The 20,251-nt window shown below is 46.5% G+C and overlaps 1 protein-coding gene across 1 annotated transcript in view; it reads left to right on the forward strand.

Annotated features, from left to right (window-relative positions):
• The window catches only part of gabrg3 (gamma-aminobutyric acid type A receptor subunit gamma3), a 1,021,256-nt gene that overhangs the window by 14,360 nt on the left and 986,645 nt on the right, over positions 1–20,251 (forward strand). The window contains exon 3 of the mRNA XM_072477216.1: positions 6,379–6,446. Coding sequence (XP_072333317.1) covers positions 6,379–6,446 — 68 coding nt within the window. The remainder of the gene's footprint in view (positions 1–6,378; positions 6,447–20,251) is intronic.

A 20,251-nucleotide genomic window follows, 5' to 3' on the forward strand; every position in this document is an offset into this window, starting at 1 on the left:
CAAAATCACTCCTAGTACTATGAAGTGTTGGGTACTCTGCCACACAGATGAACCAACACGGTTGCGAATGGTACAACGCAGTTTTATTTCAAACATCTATTTACACTCGTAAACTGTTTACTGAGGTTCGATCATGACCCTTGATTCTGTGGACCTATTCCTAATTCTATCGTGTAGTGGTGCTCAGCACATGGTGGATGTCTGAGTGGCTTGTACTGAGCTCTGTGCCCTGAGCCGTCTCCTGCTTGAGTGGCCAGGAAGTGTCATGTTCCCTGTTTTGTACTGTGTATGCTCTTGCCTATGATTGGCTGTCGTGTTGTGTGTGTTGATTGGTCCGTTGATCTGTCCATCAGTATGTATGTATGTAGGTGTCATGATGTTTACCTGAATATCATGACAAAAATGGCACATCCTACCAACTGCATTCCTAGTCTCAGACACTCCTTAACTCATCCCACCCCCTTCACTCACTACCAATACTCTATCAATCAAGACTCATAACTGATGTTCACAGACACACCGCCTCATTTTCACCCACTGAGCACTGCTGCAAGGCTCACCCTCATACCCACATCTCACTGTTGCAAACACATTATCAGCTCTAAATGACAGCCCTATCACACAATTAGATTGCAGGACACCCACTGACACATCTCCCTGGATTTGGCAGACAAGCAGAGGCAGCAGGAGCTAGCAGGAGGGGGAGGTGTACCTACATGTCCTATCCCTCAGAAAGGAGAAACTGTTTGCTGCGTCTATGGTTAGCATTGGAGCTGAAACCATTAAAGTCTGTCAGAAAGCCTGTAGTCAATATCAAGGATTGTGGAGGAGTCCAGGAGGGGCCTGACACAGGGCTTTGTGCAGAACATGGAGCCCGTCCTCACCAACTTGGAGGGGGCGGCCAACTCCATCACACATTTATGGATCTATCGCGTCTGTGTGTTACAGTACAGAAAGGAGTTTGCAGCACATCACATCAGTCCAGCAATCTGTCCTCCAGCAGATTCCTCGGATCACTGACGTACTATTGCTGTGGAGTGATAATGAAATGTTGCAGTTTGTAACTGAATCTTCTGGGCGCAGTGCTGCTTGATGTCATCCTCCAAGGCTATCTGCAGTCTCCTGCACTGAAAGTTAGCAGCCCTTCACCAGCCATGCTGCAGCCATTGGAGTAGCACTGCATTGGAGCACCAGAACTGGAAAAGGCAAATGGAAGACAGGCGCTAAACAAATGCACAGGGCAACATTTGTACACAATTTGGCACAATTCCATTTATGCAAATTTGTTTTGGTATGGTTACTACTGCGTGCCTTTAATTTTTTGACTTTGTAGGCAAGAGGACATAGATACCACACTCTTTCTGCCTTGGTAAAGCTCGGTTGGAAAATTGTCCCCAGAACACCCTGGGAACACATGGCCTCCTGCCGCCTGAGTGCCCTTCTTCCCCTCCTCGTCCAGCAGCTTGGTGGGTGGGGTTCTACCTGCTGCTTATTTATTCCCTCTTCACCTGAGGACCAGGGGAGTGGGCAGAGGGGATAGAAAGGCCTGGGGGTGGGAAGGGGGGGGGGGTGAGGGAGCCCCCGCAGGGGCCACACCTTTCGGGTGAGGGTGCCCGGTTTTAAAACGGAGCTGCTGTTGGATGCGCCACCCCCCTGCCCACTCCCCGCCACCTACCCGCCCGAAGCCTGAACATGTTTCATTTTCGAGCCATTCCATTGCCCCTGAACTCAAGTTTGAAAATTGAGGCTGTAAATTAAATGGTCAATAATGGATCACTTACGGGCCTCAACTGATGAAAGGGCAAGCAGGCAAACCATGCCCTCACCCGTCCAAGTGCAAATTTGCGTAGAGGGGGTAGGTGGGAACCTAGTGGGAAGGCCGTTTGAGAAAGAGTACGGTCAGCACCCCCAATAAATACCCTGGTTGAGGAATGTAAAATTCTGCCATGCATTTCATTTCTCACTGAAGTTAAAACGTCAGAATCCAAACACTTATGCTTTCTGTTGGTCACCAGAATGGATTTACGCAATTTTCATGTGAAATGCTTGATAATGTGATAACTCTTTTAGCCACATTAGAGAAAGTTTACAAACACAATCTCAAGTCCCCATTGCTTTAGTTTTCTTCCTTGAAGAGCGCTTGTTACAAAATTCATGCAGCTCTGAATCAGGATTTATTCCACTTAGGAACCTTGTTCTTAGAACTTCTAATATGTCTATTGTCAGTTATTAGTCGCAACTGCAAAAGATGCAGAATTTACCCCAATGCATCGGTTTATGATTAAAATTCAGATGATGGCGTAACTCATCTCAGCATGGAATCCTAATGTGCCAACCCATCTTCTATTCATTCCCATTGTACAGACTTCGTAACCCAAGCAAGCATAAAACGTTTTCCAATTATTTCCATTTATAATGTTCAGCATGCTATATACAGCAAAGACATTGCTCATTTTGCCAGCATGAAAGCCTATCTGATCAGCACTGTGTAAAATAAATGTTTTAATTCAGCTCTTTCAGTCGGTGGGTATCCTTTTGATGCAGTTGTTGAATATTTTGTTATTCAGCCTTTGATAGATAGATTTGTAATCCAACTATTTTATATGAAATTTAGATAGATTCCGATATAAACTTGCAGTTCCTGAAAAATTAGTTCAACGATTTAATTTAACAAAAGCACTTTCAGTGCAACATTCTTCATATTTAACAGTGTAAAGTCAGACATAAATCTCAATGGTGGAGTAATTCATTTTCATTACATTGCATTCATCACTTAACTCCCAATACCTTGATTTAACTGTCACTAGCTTTCGGAGCGCTGCTCCTTCCTCAGGTGAATGAAGAGGTCTGTTCCAGAAACACATATATAGACAAATTCAAAGATGCCAAACAATGCTTGGAATGCGAGCATTAGCAGGTGATTAAATCTTTACAGATCCAGAGATGGGGTAACCCCAGGTTAAAGAGGTGTGAATTGTACCAAGCCAGGACAGTTGGTAGGATTTCGCAGGCCAGATGGTGGGGGATGAATGTAATGCGACATGAATCCCAGGTCCCGGTTGAGGCCGCACTCATGTGTGCGGAACTTGGCTATAAGTTTCTGCTCGGCGATTCTGCGTTGTCGCGGGTCCTGAAGGCCGCCTTGGAGAACGCTTTCCCGGAGATCAGAGGCTGAATGCCCTTGACTGCTGAAGTGTTCCCCGACTGGAAGGGAACATTCCTGCCTGGTGATTGTTGCGCGATGTCCGTTCATTCGTTGTCGCAGCGTCTGCATGGTCTCGCCAATGTACCACGCTTCGGGACATCCGGATCCTTGGCATATCGGCATTGCTAGCATTTATTGCCCATTCCTCGTTGCTCTTTAAGAGGCGGCGGTGAGTTTCCTTCTGCAGTTCATGGTGGTACTCCCACAGCGTTGTTAGATAGGAAGTTAAATGAATGAGCGTAAAAACTTACCTAACATCGAGGGAAGCAGGTTAAGTTAGCGCTGTCACGTGATTTCACATTCAGCTGCTGCAGTGCAGAGCTTACAACAAAGAACTTGGAAAAACACAGGAATGGAAGTTTGAACTTGGCACGCTTTCGGTGCACATGTCAGTGCATCAGGACATCCCCATAACCCCGATGCACGTATGCGGAGTACGATCTCTGTACATCAGAAGATTCAATGGAAGTTATGGGCCATTGTCTGAGAAGGAGCACTGATGTATCCCCAGGTCAGGACGGTGCGTAATTTGGAGGGGAACTTGCAGGGGATGGTTTTCCCATGAACCTGTTAACTTTGTCCTTCTAAATGGTAGAGAGTTTTGAGAGAAGCTGTTTAAAGGCTGTCATTGTCCTCACTGATGTGGAGATGCCGGCGTTGGATTGGGGTGGGCACGGTAAGAAGCCTTACACCAGGTTAAAGTCGAACATGTTTGTTTCAAATCACTAGCTTTCGGAGCGCAGCTCCTTCATCACTTTGAGTGAAGAGGTGGGTTTCACAAACACATATATAGACAAAGACAATGATGCAAGATGATACTTTGAATCTGAGTCTTTGTAGGTAATAGGTGATTAAGTCATTACAGGTCCAGACGGTGCGACTGGAGAGAGGGATAATCACAGGTTAAAGGGGTGTGAATAGTTTCAAGCCAGGACAGTTGGTAGGATTTTGCAAACCCAGGCCAGATGATTGGGGGGGGGGGGGGGGGGGGGGAGGAGAGAGGGGGGGTGTGAATGTCATGAGACATGAATCCAAGGGTCCGGTTGAGGCTGTACTAATGTGTGCGGAATGTGGCTATCAGTTTCGGCTCAGAAATTCTGTGTTGACGCGCATCCCGAAGGCCGACTTGGAGAACGCTTACCTGAAGATCAGAGGCTGAATGGGACACAACCGACAGAGTACCCTTCATCGTCCAGTACTTTCTCGGAGCGGAGAAACTACGACATCTTCTTTGCAGCCTTCAACACGTCATCAATGAAGACGAACATCTTGCCAAAGCCATCTCCACACCCCCACCACACCCCCACTACTTGCGTTCAAACAACTGCGCAACCTCAAACAGACCATTGTTTGCAGCAAGCTACCCAGCCTTCAGGAGAACAGCAACTACAACACCACACAACCCCACTATGGCAACCTCTGCAAGACGTGCCAGATCATCAACATGGGTACCACCATTACACGTGTGAACACCACTCACTAGGTACCCTGCACATACTCGTGTGACTCAGCCAAAGTTGTCTACCTCATACGCTGCAGGAAAGGATGTCCCGAGGCTGTTACATTGGCGAGACCATGCAGACGCTGCGACAACGGATGAACGGACATCACGCGACAATCGCCAGGCAGGAATGTTCCCTTCCAGTCGGGGAACACTTCAGCAGTCAAGGACATTCAGCCTCCGATCTTCGGGTAAGCGTTCTCTGATGCGGCCTTCTGGACGCGCAACAATGCAGAATCGCTGAACAGAAACTGATAGCCAAGTTCTACATGCATGAGTATGGCCTCAACCGGGACCTTGGATTCATATCGCATTACATTCACCCCCCCACCATCTGGTCTGGGCTTGCAAAATCCTATCAACTGGTCCTGGCTTGAGACAATTCACACCTCTTTAACCTGTGATTATCCCTCTCTCCAGTCGCACCGTCTGGACCTGTAAAGACTTAATTACCTGCAAAAACACGGATTCAAAATATCATCTTGCAGCATTGACTTTGTCTGTATATGTGTCTGTGGAACCCACCTCTTCACCCACCTGTTGAAGGAGTTGTGCTCCGAAAGCTAGTGATTCTAAACAAACCTGTTGGACTTTAACCTGGTGTTGTAAGACTTCTTACTTTGTCCTCACTGCTTTTGTCTGCACCTTTGCACCAACCGTCATGAGAAAAATATCGGGAGTGGAAACTCATTTACCCTTTCCTTCCTAGATAAGGAAAACTAAGGCCAAACATGGCATCCCCACAGCTGCTCCCACGGAAATCTGACACAGCACAGCCTAACTGAATCTTTTTTAGGTTTACTTCCAAGACAGTGCTGCCTCAGTTCAGCCAGAGTGAAAATGAAGATTTATTGTATAAATCGCATCAGTTTCCAGGGCTTGTGACAACTGGTGAATGACAAAGCGATGTGAAATTAAGTTATAAAAACTGTTCTTTTTCCAAATAAAGCACATTACATAGGCTCATCCTAATGTTATGATGTAATGACATTCAGGTCGAAGGAGATTCTCCAACGGTAAGCCTTTTCTTTTATTAAGGTACAAAATGAAACGGGTGTTATTGCCAGCAGTGCCTCAGTAGTAGCACTCGTGCATTTGAGTCAGAAGGTTAAGGGTTCAAATCCCACACCAGATGCTTGGGTACATAATCTTAGTTGACACAGGAGTGCTGCACAGTCAGAGTTTTTCAATGAGAATTTAACCACTATCTCCCTTGCCTTCTCAAATGAACGTAAAAGATCCCATGGCATAAATGCAAAGAAAAGCTGAGTTGTCCTCCCCATTTTCCTGGCCAATATTTGCCCCTCAATCGGCAACTATTTTAAAAATCATTCTCTTCGCATTTTATCATGAGTTGGTCGTTATCTCAATGTTGATCATGGGACCTTGCTGTATGTAAAATATCTTCTGTGTTTCCTACATTACAAAGGTGACTAAACTTCGAACATACTTCTTGGTTGCAAAACACTTTGGGGAGTCCTGATATCTGAATAGGTGCAATATAAATGCAAGTTCTTTCTTTTTCTTCAAGTTAAAATGCCTTAATTATAACTGCTCCAGTTGTGGGTGTAAGTAGGTGTTTATAAGAGAATATAAAATGTGGAGATTAATCAGAGAGGCTGCCCTTTTGCTGTTTATTAACATACAGTTTTTGTTACCCCTTATTTAACAGTGAAACCAACTGTGATAGATGTTGATATTTATGTGAACAGCATCGGACCTGTTTCATCAATTAACATGGTAAGTACGGTTTACGCCAAAGGCAAAATCATTCTAATTTAATTTGTTTTGGTGCACTTTGAAGCAATAGATGCTGTTTAATAGCGGTTATGGTTTGGCTTTTAAAAGTTAATGTGGAAAACAATTCCAAAGTATGTTGTTTCAAAATGGACTGCATTCTGTCATGGCCTAAACTAAAGATTCAACTCCTCACTGGGATGCTTTTCAAAAATCGAAGGGGCAAAAAATAACGAGGAATTGGTGATTTATTTTGCTGTCGGTCTGTTGAACATTTTGTTCACCTGTGGGACATAGGTGGGTAAAGGATTGCAGAACAGGCTCGAGGAGCTGAATGGCCTACTCTCATTCCTAAGATTCTTCCAATAACCTCCGAGGATTTCATTTGGGAGAATATATGGACCCAACCCAGAGTTAACATCAGTAAAGGCATGGGAAAAGAAGGAATTGTGGCACAGTAGTAGCAGCATCCCTACCTCAGGGCTATAAACTCTGTGTTCAAGTCTCACTCTGGGACTTGCTGGCCATAGTTGATGCATTCATAACATGGTGAGAAAGTTGATTGTAAACCTGTAATAAATCCTTCCAATGCGTTTGAGTCCAGGCACAAGAATGAATCGTTTTCTGGTCAGAAGGCAATTGCAAACCACTGCAGTACTTTGAACCAATCCAATAGAAGTCTATCCAATTTTATCCAATGGAATTCTATGGTTGCCAACACCCTCTTGGTCATGGTATTTGAAGGAGGAGGAGAAAAGACATGGGGTTGAATTTAATAGCAGTGGCCCCGATCGATGACCAGAGTGGTGGTGCGGTGATGTTCCTGGGTCTTTGAAGGCAAAGATCCGTGCCTCCAAGAGTTGCTGATCAATCAGAAGGTCAGCAGCTCTTAAGTCCCAGCAGCGCCACCAGCAACAGGCCGGGACCAGGAACAGCACCAGAACCCTGGAGAACAAGTCGGTGCAGCAGCCTCACCATGACCAGCAATGTAAGCTCCCGCCAGTGGGCAGAATGGGGTCGGTGTGGAGGGCAAGGGAGCTCTTCATCTGGGGGTAGCCCTTGCTACTTTTTGGGCCCTCCATGGGGCATCTAATCCAGAGGGTCCCCTGCCCACTGAGCCCACAGACCTCCCTCCACCACTCAATTCCTCAACTGGCCGAGGGGTTGGGAAGGCTGACCTCTACTTTCCCATCTCTTGACTTATTGCGGGGGAGTTGGAATGGTGACAGGCTCTCCACCCTGTGCCTACTTACCTAATTAAATGTCACCACTCTCCCCCTGTATGCCCAAATTCCATGCACGGTGATTCAGAGGGACACATATTAGTTAAGTTTCCTCATGTTGCCTGGCTCAGTTTATTTCCCCTGACAATGTGATCATGTGTGACTGTTTCAACAAAAAAGATTCAGAAAGATCAACTGTCAGAAAGAGAATAGCAAAGGGATGTTGAAATTTGTGGAGTAAAGGAAGGGATTTTGTTTGTGATGATTTAAAAGATACAACATTGAATCAGCTGCTCCAATTGAGGGCTTCTCTCCAAGTTACTCCATGGATATCACGGTTAGATAGCAAGCCAGCTTGCTGTGCGCAACATGAAATACACTGAATAAACGCAAGTCTTTCTTTACCCGGACCTGGAAGAAACTCTTCCATTTTAACATGACTTGCAACTTTGCATCAACCAGCCTGGAGTTTTGCTTAGTCCCATGCAGAAATGCCAGTGCTTGGGCACACTGCAGACATTGCCAGTCATTTGTCATCTATGTGGCCTGGCAGCTTCAGATCAACTCTCAGCCTATTCTCTATACCTCTTTGGTGACAACCCCGCATGCTGGATATTGCAGTCTTTTCAATTCTGACTGTCTATTTCACATTTGTAAAATTTATTTACGGGATGTGGACACCGTTGGCAAGGCCAGCATTTATTGCCCATCCCTAATTGCCCATGAGAAGGTGGTGGCGAGCTGCCTTCTTGAACCGCTGCAGTCCCCGTCATGTGGGTACATCCACAGTGCTGTTAGGAAGGGAGTTCAAGGATTTTGACCCAGTGACAGTGAAGGAATGGCGATGTATTTCCAAGTCAGGATGTTGAGTGACTTGGAGGGAAACCTATAGATGGTGGTGTTCCTATGTGTCTGCTGCCCTTGTCCTTCTAGATGGTAGTGGTCGTGGGTTTGGAAGGCGCTGTCTGAGAGGCCTTGGTGAGTTCCTCCAGTGCATCTTGTAGATCATACACATTGCTGCCACTGATATATTATTTTACTTTACATGTACGCATATATAATGCATAGTTAAATTAAAATTAGAGACAGAACCTTATTGTTTTATGAATGATCAGACGGCAATCATATAATGGACAGTACACTGTAATGGTTTCAAATGGAGAATAATTGATATCTTAAAGTGAGCAGAAGGCAGTAATCTAATGGAAGGTTCAAATGATGTCAGAAAGCACACGTGCAGAGCTCAAGTCAAGTTTAATGTCAATTTTGAGATGAGCTAACAGCTGAGTAAAGCACTCCAGGCGATCTGATATTTTTATAACTGCAAACTTGGTGGATGCAGGTTTATCTAGTATATATGGCTCCCAATGCAGATTCCTGCATTTCACTGCTCTCAGAGTGCAATGACATTCACACGGAAGGATCAACTGCAAGTTTGCCAAGAAATAATTTGGAGTTAGGCAGCCATGCAGACAATGTGGTTGACTCTTAACTACCCTCTGAAAAGATGTGAAAGTCACTCATGTCAAAAGAATTTAGGGATGGGCAACAAATGCTGGCCTTGGCTGGGGAGGCGGTGGCGCAGTGGTATTGTCGCTGGACTCGGAATCCAGGGACTCAGAGAAATGCTCTGGGGACCCAGGTTCAATTCCCGCCACTGCAGATGGTGAAATTTGAACGCAATAAAAATCTGGAATTAAATGTCTAATGTTGACCATGAAACCATTGTCGATTGCCATAAAAACCCATCTGCTCCACTAATGTCCTTGATGGAAGGACATCTGCCGTCCTTACCTGGTCTGACCTACTTATGACTCCAGATCCACAGCAACAAGGTTGACTCTTAACTGCCTCCTCAAGGGCAATTAAGGATGGGCAATAAATGTTGGCCCCACCAGTGGCACCCACAACCCATGAATGAATTTTTTAAAAAGCCACATCTCATGAAAAACATTTTAAAAACTTATCCGACACTCATAATGTAATTGTCGTAGCTTGTATACTTGTATAATTGTAGCTTGTATGAAATGAAATGAAATGAAATATTGTCACAAGTAGGCTTCAAATGAAGTTACTGTGAAAAGCCCCGAGTCGCCACATTCCGGCCCTTGTTCGGGGAGGCTGGTACGGGAATTGAACCGTGCTACTGGCCTGCCTCGGTCTGCTTTAAAAGCCAGCTCTTTTAGCCCTGTGCTAAACCAGCCCCTGGGGAAATCAAATGAGATATGCTGTATTCATGCTTTTAAAGTTGAATTTGTAATGTAACCCACATGTGATAATAGCACAGGACATTCAATTGGAAGGGGAAGGTTCACCCAATGTCCATTGTCATTGTGTACATTTGAGAAAAGCACTGGAATTAGTTGCAGTTGTTTCGGAGCCTGGTTATGGCCAAGTGTTAATTCCTGCAAGAGTTCCACCCACTCAACCAAGCTCAATTCTGAATATGTAGATCTGAACGGCTCCTTCGGGATTGCACTGTGAAGACAGAAAAAGCATCAAATTGGCAGATTCTGGGTCTTGTTTACAAAAGTCTGTCAATTATCTTCTGAAGTGTTTCAAGACTCCTGATGCTGGCGCAGTGGTGCAGGTGGAGCATTTTTCTTTTGACAGCAGCTCTTGCGTCAGAGGTGGGGGTTCAGATCCGCGTTGCTGAGGAAGAAATTCCTACTCGTTCTTAATGCCCCCTTTATCAAACCCTCCGCATTGCGAAAAGGTATGGATTTGATGACACATGAATCCTCCCCTCCACCTTCTCGCATACTCAGTTTGGGAGCAGACGCCATCACTGTCTGTGAGAGAAGTTGAGCCCATTGTCACCCATTGTCCTCCTTGCAACAGTATAGGGTACATATGAACATCCAAATTCAGAGCAGGAGTAGGCCGGCGAGATTGAACATGAGTAGCTTGGCATGCCTTTGACACTTCAGGTTTTTTTCTTGAGCAGTGCTTGCCGACAAAACAATCACCGCAGCCAAAACACAATTCATTATTCAAAGCATTTCAAGACAGTTTGACAATGTAATAAGGTCATTATAAACAGCAGTATTTCATCTTTTCTCTTACTCATTCAGTGTTAAAAAGTAGATGTTTGGAAACCTTTCGAGGCCTGCGTGCAGTTAAGAAGTATTCCAGAAAATATACAAGATGGATTTAGTACATTGACACCTTGGGTCAGATAATACCAGTTGCGAGATGCAAAATAAGTTGACCGTGAAGGTCTGTTCATTCGATTTTTTTTTAAACAGAGCTTCTGGTGGGTAGCGCATGACTTATTGAGAATGTCACGTGTGTGGGAAGTTGGAATGTTAAATGTCAGTGGTAAGTGAAGGGTTGTTGGCTGCTATTAGCATCAACAGTTTTTTTTTTAATCCACTGAAAATGGTGAAGATTTACCTGACATCCAACGTACCGAGTTTATGGTCTGCAGGCGATCGCTTTCGTATTCCTAAAGGATTATCAGTGGCATTGTCCAAGTTGTACAATCTGGATATTCCTTTGGTAGCTTGGAGAAGAGGAGGAGGCGATTCAATTGTTGACCTTTGATTGGTACCCTCTCCTTAGGCAGCCCCTCAGGTGCCTGGGATCACTTCGGAAGCAAAAACAGGAAGGCAGATTACTACCTGAATGGTTGTCAATTGGGAGAGGGGAGCGTGCAGCGGGACCTGGGTGTCCTTGTGCACCATTCGCTGAAGGTAAGCACGCAGGTGCAGCAGGCAGTAAAGAAGGCTAGTGGTATGGTGGCCTTCATTGCGAGAGGTTTCGAGTACAGAAGCAGGGATGTGTTGCTGCAATTATACAGGTCCTTGGTGAGGCCACACCTAGACTATTGTGTGCAGTTTTGGTCTCCTTTTCTGAGGAAGGATGTTCTTGCTCTCGAGGGAGTTCAGAGATGGTTTACCAGACTGATTCCAGGGATGGCGGAGCTGTCATATGAGGAGAGATTGACAAGGTTGGGATTGTTCTCGCTGGAGAAGAATGAGGGGGGATCTCATAGAGACTTATGAACTTCTAACAGAACTAGACAGAGTAGATGCTGGGAAGATGTTACCAATGGCGGGTATGTCCAGAACCAGGGGTCACAGTCTGAGGATTCAGGGTAAACCATTTCGCACAGAGATAAGGAGACATTTCTTCACACAAAGAGCGGTGAGCCTGTGGAATTCATTGCCACAGGAAGTAGTTGATGCTAAAACTTTGAATATATTCAAGAGACAGGTGGATTTAGCACTTGGGGCGAATGGGATCAAAGGCTTTGGGGATAAAGCAGGATTAGGCTATTGAGTTGGATGATCAGCCATGATCGTAATGAATGACGGAGCAGGCTCGAAGGGTCAAAAGGCCTCCTCCTGCTCCTATCTTCTATGCATCTAGACATTCTGGGCGAGTTCAACATGGCCTTCAGTGTACCAGCATAGCCTTTGGTCTGAAGAAGAGTGTTTGAAGACCAGAGATCTCAGCCCCAGTAAAAGGTAAAGTCGCCATAGTCCCGGATGACCACAGGCTGCTTTCCCCTTTGAGGGGGAGAGCTGACTGGTGGTGATTTAACCTAAAGGATCACCACACCTCGGGCGAGGGGGAAGGTTGAGAAGACAGGGCCTCCATGAATAAGCTCAGCAGGCACAGGAATTGAACCCGCATAGCTGGCCTTGCTGTGCATCACGAACCAGCTGTCTGTCCAAGTGAGCTAAACTGGGCCCCTGGGCTGAGCTTCGACAGAGAAAGGAGCACATGGCATCCCGGGCACCCCACCCACCAATCCACCCATTCCCCCCAACCATCATCTGCCCCACCTGTGACAGAGACTATAGGTGGTGCATTGGGCTCCTCAGTCACCTGAGAACTCATTTCCAGTGTGGAAAATACACAGAAAATGAGCAATTGACCCTTTTCCATTCAGAGAATCTACTGTTTAATAGTGGAATGTCTGCCCATGTTGGCAGTGGGCTCCCAAGTTACAGAATGTGATCCAAGTTTTCCAAAGCCTCGTTGTGGATTTTGCTAACCAGGGGGCAGTATTGTGTGACGTGGGTAGGTTGGTGGAGGACATTTGTCTTCACGGATGTGTAATATGAGGCCCATGTTCTCGTACGCCTTAGTGAAGATGTTGAATATTATCTAGGAGCTTGGCCACTGAGTGTGCGCAGATACAAGCATTGTCTGCACACAGTTGTTCAATATCAGAGGGTGGGATGACCTTGGATCTGGCCTACAGGTGGCCGGGGTTGAACGGATTCCCGTTTGTTCTGTAGTTGAGTTCCACAGGCTACAGGATGGAGTAGAGAACACTTGCGTCAAAGACAGACCTCTGGGAGTGTGACTACTTCACTCGTGTTGTTACTGTAGTGGTGTGATGGGTGGCACGGTAGCACAGTGGTTAGCACAGTTGCTTCACAGCTCCAGAGTCCCAGGTTCGACTCCCGGCTTGGGTCACTGTTTGTGAGGTGTTTGCATTTTCTTCCCATGTCTGTGTGGGTTTCCTCCGGGTGCTCCCGTTTCATCCCACGGTCTAAAGATGTGAAGGTTAGGTGGATTGGTCGTGCTAAATTGCCCCGAGTGTCCAAAAAAAGGTTAGGTGGGGTTATTGGGATAGAGTGGAGATGTGGGCTTTGGTAGGGTTCTATGATTCTATGTACTCTGAAATCATAGAATTTACAGTGCAGAAGGAGGCTATTCGGCCCATTGAGTCTGCACCGGCCCTTGAAAAGAACACCCCACTTAAGCCCACACCTCCGCCCTATCCCCATAACCCAGTAACCCCCCCTAACCTTTTTTGGACACAAAGGGCAATTTAGCATGTCCAATCCACCTGACTTGCACATCTTTTGACTGTGGGAGGAAACCGGAGCACCCGGAGGAAACCACGCAGACGCTGAGAGGACGTGCAGACTCCGCACAGACAGTGACCCAAGCCGGGAATCGAACCTGGGACCCTGGAGCTGTGAAGCGACAGTGCTAACCACTGTGTTACCGTGCCCACTCCAAAGGGTTCATTGCTGCTCTTGGGGCTGGCTGTTGTTTGGAAATGTCTGGCAGAAACTTGATTGTTTAATCTTAGTAAACCTAACTTTCTCAAACTCTAGACAGGAGTACCAGCCTCCCCGAACAGGTGCCGGAATGTGGCGACTAGGGGCTTTTCACAGTAACTTCATTTGAAGCCTACTTGTGACAATAAGCGATTTTCATTTCATTTCATTTCAGGAGCCACAATGGAAACAGTGGGACTCCACAACTGAAGAGAATTGAAATCTTCAAATGTGGTCACCATCAAGCAGTTCACGGACTGGAACAGCTATCAGAACTAGCCAGCAGCTGACTCCCATTCCCATTTTTACAGCCATATTGAGTTCAGATCCAGGGGCGGGATTCTGCCGTAACCGGCGGGGCAGGCAACTCCGGCGGGACAGAGTGGCGTGAACCACTCTGGCGTCGGGCCACCTCAAAGGTGTGGAAACCTCCGCACCATCAGGGGCTAGGCCCGCCCCGGAGTGGCTTGCGCCCCACCAGCCAGCGGGGAAGGAGCTTGGCGCCATGCCAACCGGCGCCGAAGGGCCTCCGCCGGCCGGCGCGAGTTAGCGCATGCGCAGGAGCGCCAGCGTGTGCTGGCGTCATCCCGGCGCATGCGCGGGAGGATTCGTCTCCGCATCGGCCATCGCGGAGGACCACAGTGGCCGATGCGGAGGAATAGAGTGCCCCCATGGCTCAGGCTCGCCCGCGGATCGGTGGGCCCCGATCGCGGGCCAGGCCACCATGGGGGCACCTCCCAGGGCCAGATCTCCCCATGCCCCCCCGAGAACCCCGGAGGCCGCCCGCGCTGCCAGGTCCCGCCGGTAAGGACCTACTCCAATTTACACCGGCAGGACCGGTCAGAAACGAGTGGGACTACGGCCCATCGCGGGCCGGAGAATTCGGGTGGCCCCGGGGCCCATTGAGTCACGCCGGACCCCGCCATTCTCCGAGGCGGGTGGCGCGATTCACGCCGGGACGATTTTATTGGGGCCGGAGAATTCGGAGGACGGTGGGGGCCGGATTCACGCCGACCCCCGCCAATTCTCTGACCCGGCAGGGAGGTCGGAGAATCCCGCCCCTGCTTTCCCATCCTCCCAGTTTCTCAGCTTCCCTTTGGCCCTGGAATTGTGAATTGGCTGATTGAACGAACTGCAACTCCAGACATACTTTCATTCGAAAAAGGTATTTGGAGAATAATGGATGGTAGTACACAACTATTGCTGCAAAAAAAGAGACATGCTGTCAAAGCTTTTCACCTTGCACCGACCAGGACAGATATTGCAAGATTAACAACTGCAAATGGAACAACAATTTATGCTGCATGAGAAGAGAGCATTGATTAGTTGGCAAGTGGTTGGTGGGGACATTGCCTTGGTGATTGCACCATGATGGAGTTAACGGTCAAGCTTTTAGAAACGTTTCGAACTAGGCATGTTTGTGTGATACATAAAGCTTCGAAACATGTTTCTTTTTTCAGCAGTGATTGGAGAAGTTCTATACTTACAGTTATGTCTTAGGTCTTTCTGCTCCTTGATGGTAACTAAGGAAATCTTTTACTTCAATCTAATGTATGGTTGTATGTCGGTTTAGGGAGGTTTCTGTTTAATGTATGCCATCTTAAACATCCTAAGTTAGGCCCGTGTCTTGACATGTACCAACTCCCGTTGACATATCACCCATGTGCTTACTGACCTGGCTTGGTCAAGCAATGTTTTGATTTTAAAATTCTCAGCCCTGTTTCTGAACCCCTCCACGGCCTTTCTCCTTCCTATCTCTCAAACCGCCTGCAATCTTAGAACTCTCCAATGTAAGTGAGCTCCTCTAATTCTACCCCCTTGTGTAACCCTAATTTTAAATGCTCCATAGTAGATGGTCATGTCTTCAGTGGCCTAGGCCCTAAGCCATGGAATATCCTTCCAATATCTGTCCACCTCTCTACTTTCCTTTTTTAAGACACTTATCTCTTCGAACAGTGTTTGGTCATTTGGACTAATGTACCCTTATGTGGCTTGGTGTCATATATTGTTTTATAATTCTCCTGTGAATTGGGATGTTTTATTATGTTATAGGTGCTATATAACTCTACATTGTTGTTCAATGCGATAATTAAAACACCATAGAATTCTCATTATTCACGAGAGTTCAGCGCCCCTTCGGTATATAATTGAAATTAGTGGATAATTGGGAGTTGTCAAAAGTTGGCATGGTTCCTGATACCCACAATACACTGGGATCAAATGAAAACATGTTCAACGCACTGGATGAAAGAAACAGGATGTGTTTTTATTCACCAAGCTAGGAGATGAGTAACAAATGACCGACGAAAAATGTAACATTGAAGATCTGTGCAATGAGACAATGGGCTGAATTCCATCCCCACCACTGAGCCCATTATTTAGCTGTAGACAACTGGTTGGTGGCGTGCTGTCGAGATGCTGTGAATGCCTCTTCTCACACAGCCTGGCACGGACCCATTGGAATGCAACAGCCACAGCTGTGACGACAGGCTATCCTGGATCCCCAGCCACAATGATGGGCTGACAGCTTTGACCATTCTTTGTTTTTGATTTCTTCATTGATGTAGAGAGCAGATCTATTTTGAGGTGGCAGCCACCCACCGGCCTGCCTCAGAAGTCTCCACCCCTCCCATTAGTGCTGCGAGCTGGGTATTGCTGTGACCCTGACATGATAACGAGACATTAACTCAACTCCACCAACTTCTCTGTCTCCAAGCAACTAACCCGTATGGTGCGCCAGTTACAAATTCAACGATAAATTTAGCAATATTTTAACCATTAACAATATTGCAGGCTCCACACATTCACATCTCTTTTGCAGTTGAATAATTACACCACGGGCGGGATTCTCCCAGCCCCCCGCCGGGCCGGAGAATCCACGCAGCCGCGCCACCGCGCCCCGAAGCCAGCACGCGATTCTCCGTGCAGCAGAGAATCGGCGCCATTGGCGCCAGCTCATCTGGCGCGGCGCCGGCCGCTCTACGTGGTCGGGCCGGAGGGCCGAGCAGCCGCTCAAAAAAAGCAGAATCCCGCCAGCGCCGTCCACACCTGGTTCCAGCCGGCGGTAACTCTGCGCGCAGGGTCGGGGGACTCCGACCCCGGGGGTGCCTCCGATGGGGTCTGGCCCGCGATTGGGGCCCACCGATCGGCGGGCCAGCCTCTCGCGCCCCGGGCCTATTTTCTTAAGCGCCGGCCCCTGAACTCCTGTGCCATGTTGCGTCGGGGCCGGCACGTTGAGGGAGGCCACCGTGAATGCGCGGGTTGGCGCAGCGCACTGTTCGCGCCGGGATGGGAGGCTGGAGCGGCGTGAACCGGTCCAGCGCCATGCTGGCCCCCTGTAGGGGCCAGAAACGGTGCTCCCAGTGGCCTGTTCACACCGTTGTTTCCGACGGCATGGACACTGTGCTGCTCTGCCGCCGAATGGGAGAATCCCGGCCCACATTCCAGATTTGGCACTGTTATGGGCCAGGGTTTAGAGAACCCCAAAGTGTATCATGGATTTCACCTGACCCACAACTTTTAATAGATTGTGGTATGGGGAGCACACGGCCCACTCTACAGGTGTGGTACAGCAGAAATGGAAAAGTATTTTTTAAAACAAAACAATGTTTATTCTATGAACTCAAGTTAACCTTTTTGAAATATACAGTGAACATCTCAGCAACCATCAATTCAAATATAACCCCCAAAGAATACAACACTAAGTAATCCTTAAGCTGTCCTTTTAACATCTTTAAGACTTTAAAAAAAAACTTTAAACAGAAGCACATCAGGTTCTAGTCACTCCTTAGAGCAGTTATTAGTTTTACATCATCAAAGGATCGATTTACAGTCTTTAGATTACAGAGAGAGAGACTCATACAAGTTCTGGCTATGACTGCAGCTATCCAGTTCTGAAAACGAAACTAAAACATACCCTGCAGTCTGCTCAAACAGCCCAAAATGAAAGTAAAAAGCTGACAGACAGCCCAGCTCCACCCACTCTCTGACATTACTGCCGTAATAAATACCCATTTCTTAAAGGTACTCTCACTACAGATATTAATATACACACCCATTTATAAACAGCCATTTCTTAAAGATACTCTCACATGACACCTCACCCCCAAGAAAAAAAACCCCATCAACTTGAAGATGGTTTCGTTTTTCACCTTTTCACTATCCTTGAAGAAATGCACACAATAAATGTACTTTTTCATTTTAAAAAAACAACACGTAAACAGGTATAATAATATAGTCCATTTTTTTTCTTCTTCCTCCAACTGGAATTCTTTTCGATTGACAGTCTCTTTGAACAAGAAGGTCTCTGCACGATCCATCCATTTCTCTACGCCTCGGCATTTCTCTTTAAAGTCAGATACTTTAGTTAAATCTGATCACAGAGTCCCTTATAATTCTCCAACACAAGAGCATTGGTTATCACAGCTTTCAGGCAGTCAAATGCCTGTTGAAAGTGTGCTGTCCACTGAGATTTTTGACGTTTGTTCGATCAAATCCACTCATGCCAAGAAATCGCATTATTTCCCTTTGTCTTGAGGGTATCGGAAACTCCTCAATAACTGTTGGTTTCACATCCCGTGTGACCATTCGACCCTGTACGATTGTATGGTCAAGGAAAGTGACTTAGGCTTTTCCAAATTCACTTTTGGCTAGGTTTATCACCAAACCCGCCTCCTGAAGATGATTGAAAAACTCCATCAGATGTTTTAAATGTTTTTTCCATGTCTGGCGGAAAATACCAGATCGTCGATGTATATACCGCACAATTGGGTAATCCTGAAACGACTTTGTAACCCACCGTTGAAATGTGGCTGGGGCGCTTTTCATGCAAATGTCATAACTTTGAATTGGTATATACCATCTGGAGTCACAAAAGCTGAAATCTCCTTCGCCCTTTCGGATAAAGGCACCTGCCAATAACAAAGAACAAAGAACAAAGAAAATTACAGCACAGGAACAGGCCCTTCGGCCCTCCCAGCCTGCACCGATCAAGATCCTTTATCTAAACCTGTCTTCTATTTTTCAAGGATCTACTTCCCTCTGTTCCCCGCCCGTTCATATATCTGTCGAAATGCATCTTAAATGATGCAATCGTGCCCACCTCTACCATCTCCGCTGGCAAAACGTTCCAGGCACCCACCACCCTCTGTGTAAAAACTTTCCACGCACATCTCCCTTAAACCTTCCCCCTCTCACCTTGACCCCTTGACACCCCCACTCTTGGAAAAAGCTTGTTGCTATCCACCCTGTCCATACCACTCATAATTTTGTAGACCTCAATCAGGTCCCCCTCAACCTCCGTCTTTCCAACGAAAACAATCCTAATCTACTCAACCTTTCTTCATAGCTAGCATCCTCCATACCAGGCAACATCCTGGTAAACCTCCTCTGCACCCTCTCTAAAGCATTCACATCCTTCTGGTAATGTGGCGACCAGAACTGCACGCAGTATTCCAAATGTGGCCTAACCAAAGTCCGATACAACTGTAACATGACCTGCCGACTCTTGTACTCAATACCCCGTCCGATGAAGGCAAGCATGCTGTATGCCTTCTTGACCACTCTATCGACTTGCGTTGCCACCTTCAGGGTACAATGGACCTGAACGCTCAGATCTCTCTGTACATCAATTTTCCCCAGGACTCTTCCATTGACCATATAGTCCGCTATTGAATTAGATCTTCCAAAATGCATCACCTCGCATTTGCCTGGATTGAACTCCATCTGCCATTTCTCTGCCCAACTCTCCAATCTATCTATATTTTACTGTATTCTCTGACAGTCCTCCTCACTATCTGCAACTCCACCAATCTTAGTATCATCTGCAAACTTGCTAATCAGACCACCTATACCTTCATCCAGATCATTTATGTTATCGCAAACAACAGTGGTCCGAGCACGGATCCCTGTGGAACACCACTAGTTACCTTTCTCTATTTTGAGATACTCCCTTCCACCACTACTCTCTGTCTCCTGTTGCCCAGCCAGTTTTCTATCCATCTAGCTAGTACACCCTGAACCCCCTTTAAGTAAATCCAGTTTGGAAGTAAAAGCTGATTGTCCCACTTTCTCAATGCAATCCTCCAAATGTGGGATACGATAAGAGTCCATTCTTGTAACTGTACTAACCTTTCTATAGTCCACACACAACCGTTGGGTACCGTCTGGTTTAGGTTCCATCACTATGGGTGAGCTCCATTGGCTGCAACCCACTTCAATTATACCATTTTTAAACATACTCTCAATCTCTTTGTTAACCTGTGCCAATTTTAAAGGGTTAAGTCTGTTTGGATGTTGTTTGATTGGAACAACATTTCCCACATCTATATCATGTATAGCCATTGTAGTACTTCCCAATTTATCTCCACAACCTTGCCCATGTGATATCAATAACTCTTTCAGGTCAGTTCGTTTTTCCTCTGGAAGGTAACTCAACAATTTATACCAATTTATCCCTCGTTTTCCAATTTAATTTGAGATATGTCAAATTCACAGTCATCTGGATTTGGTTCGTCACTTTGAGTTAGAATCATTAAACCTCCTCCTTTTTCTCTCCTTC

This window comes from Scyliorhinus torazame, chromosome 15 (genome assembly GCF_047496885.1).
Source record: "Scyliorhinus torazame isolate Kashiwa2021f chromosome 15, sScyTor2.1, whole genome shotgun sequence".
NCBI classification, from domain to species: Eukaryota; Metazoa; Chordata; class Chondrichthyes; order Carcharhiniformes; family Scyliorhinidae; genus Scyliorhinus; species Scyliorhinus torazame.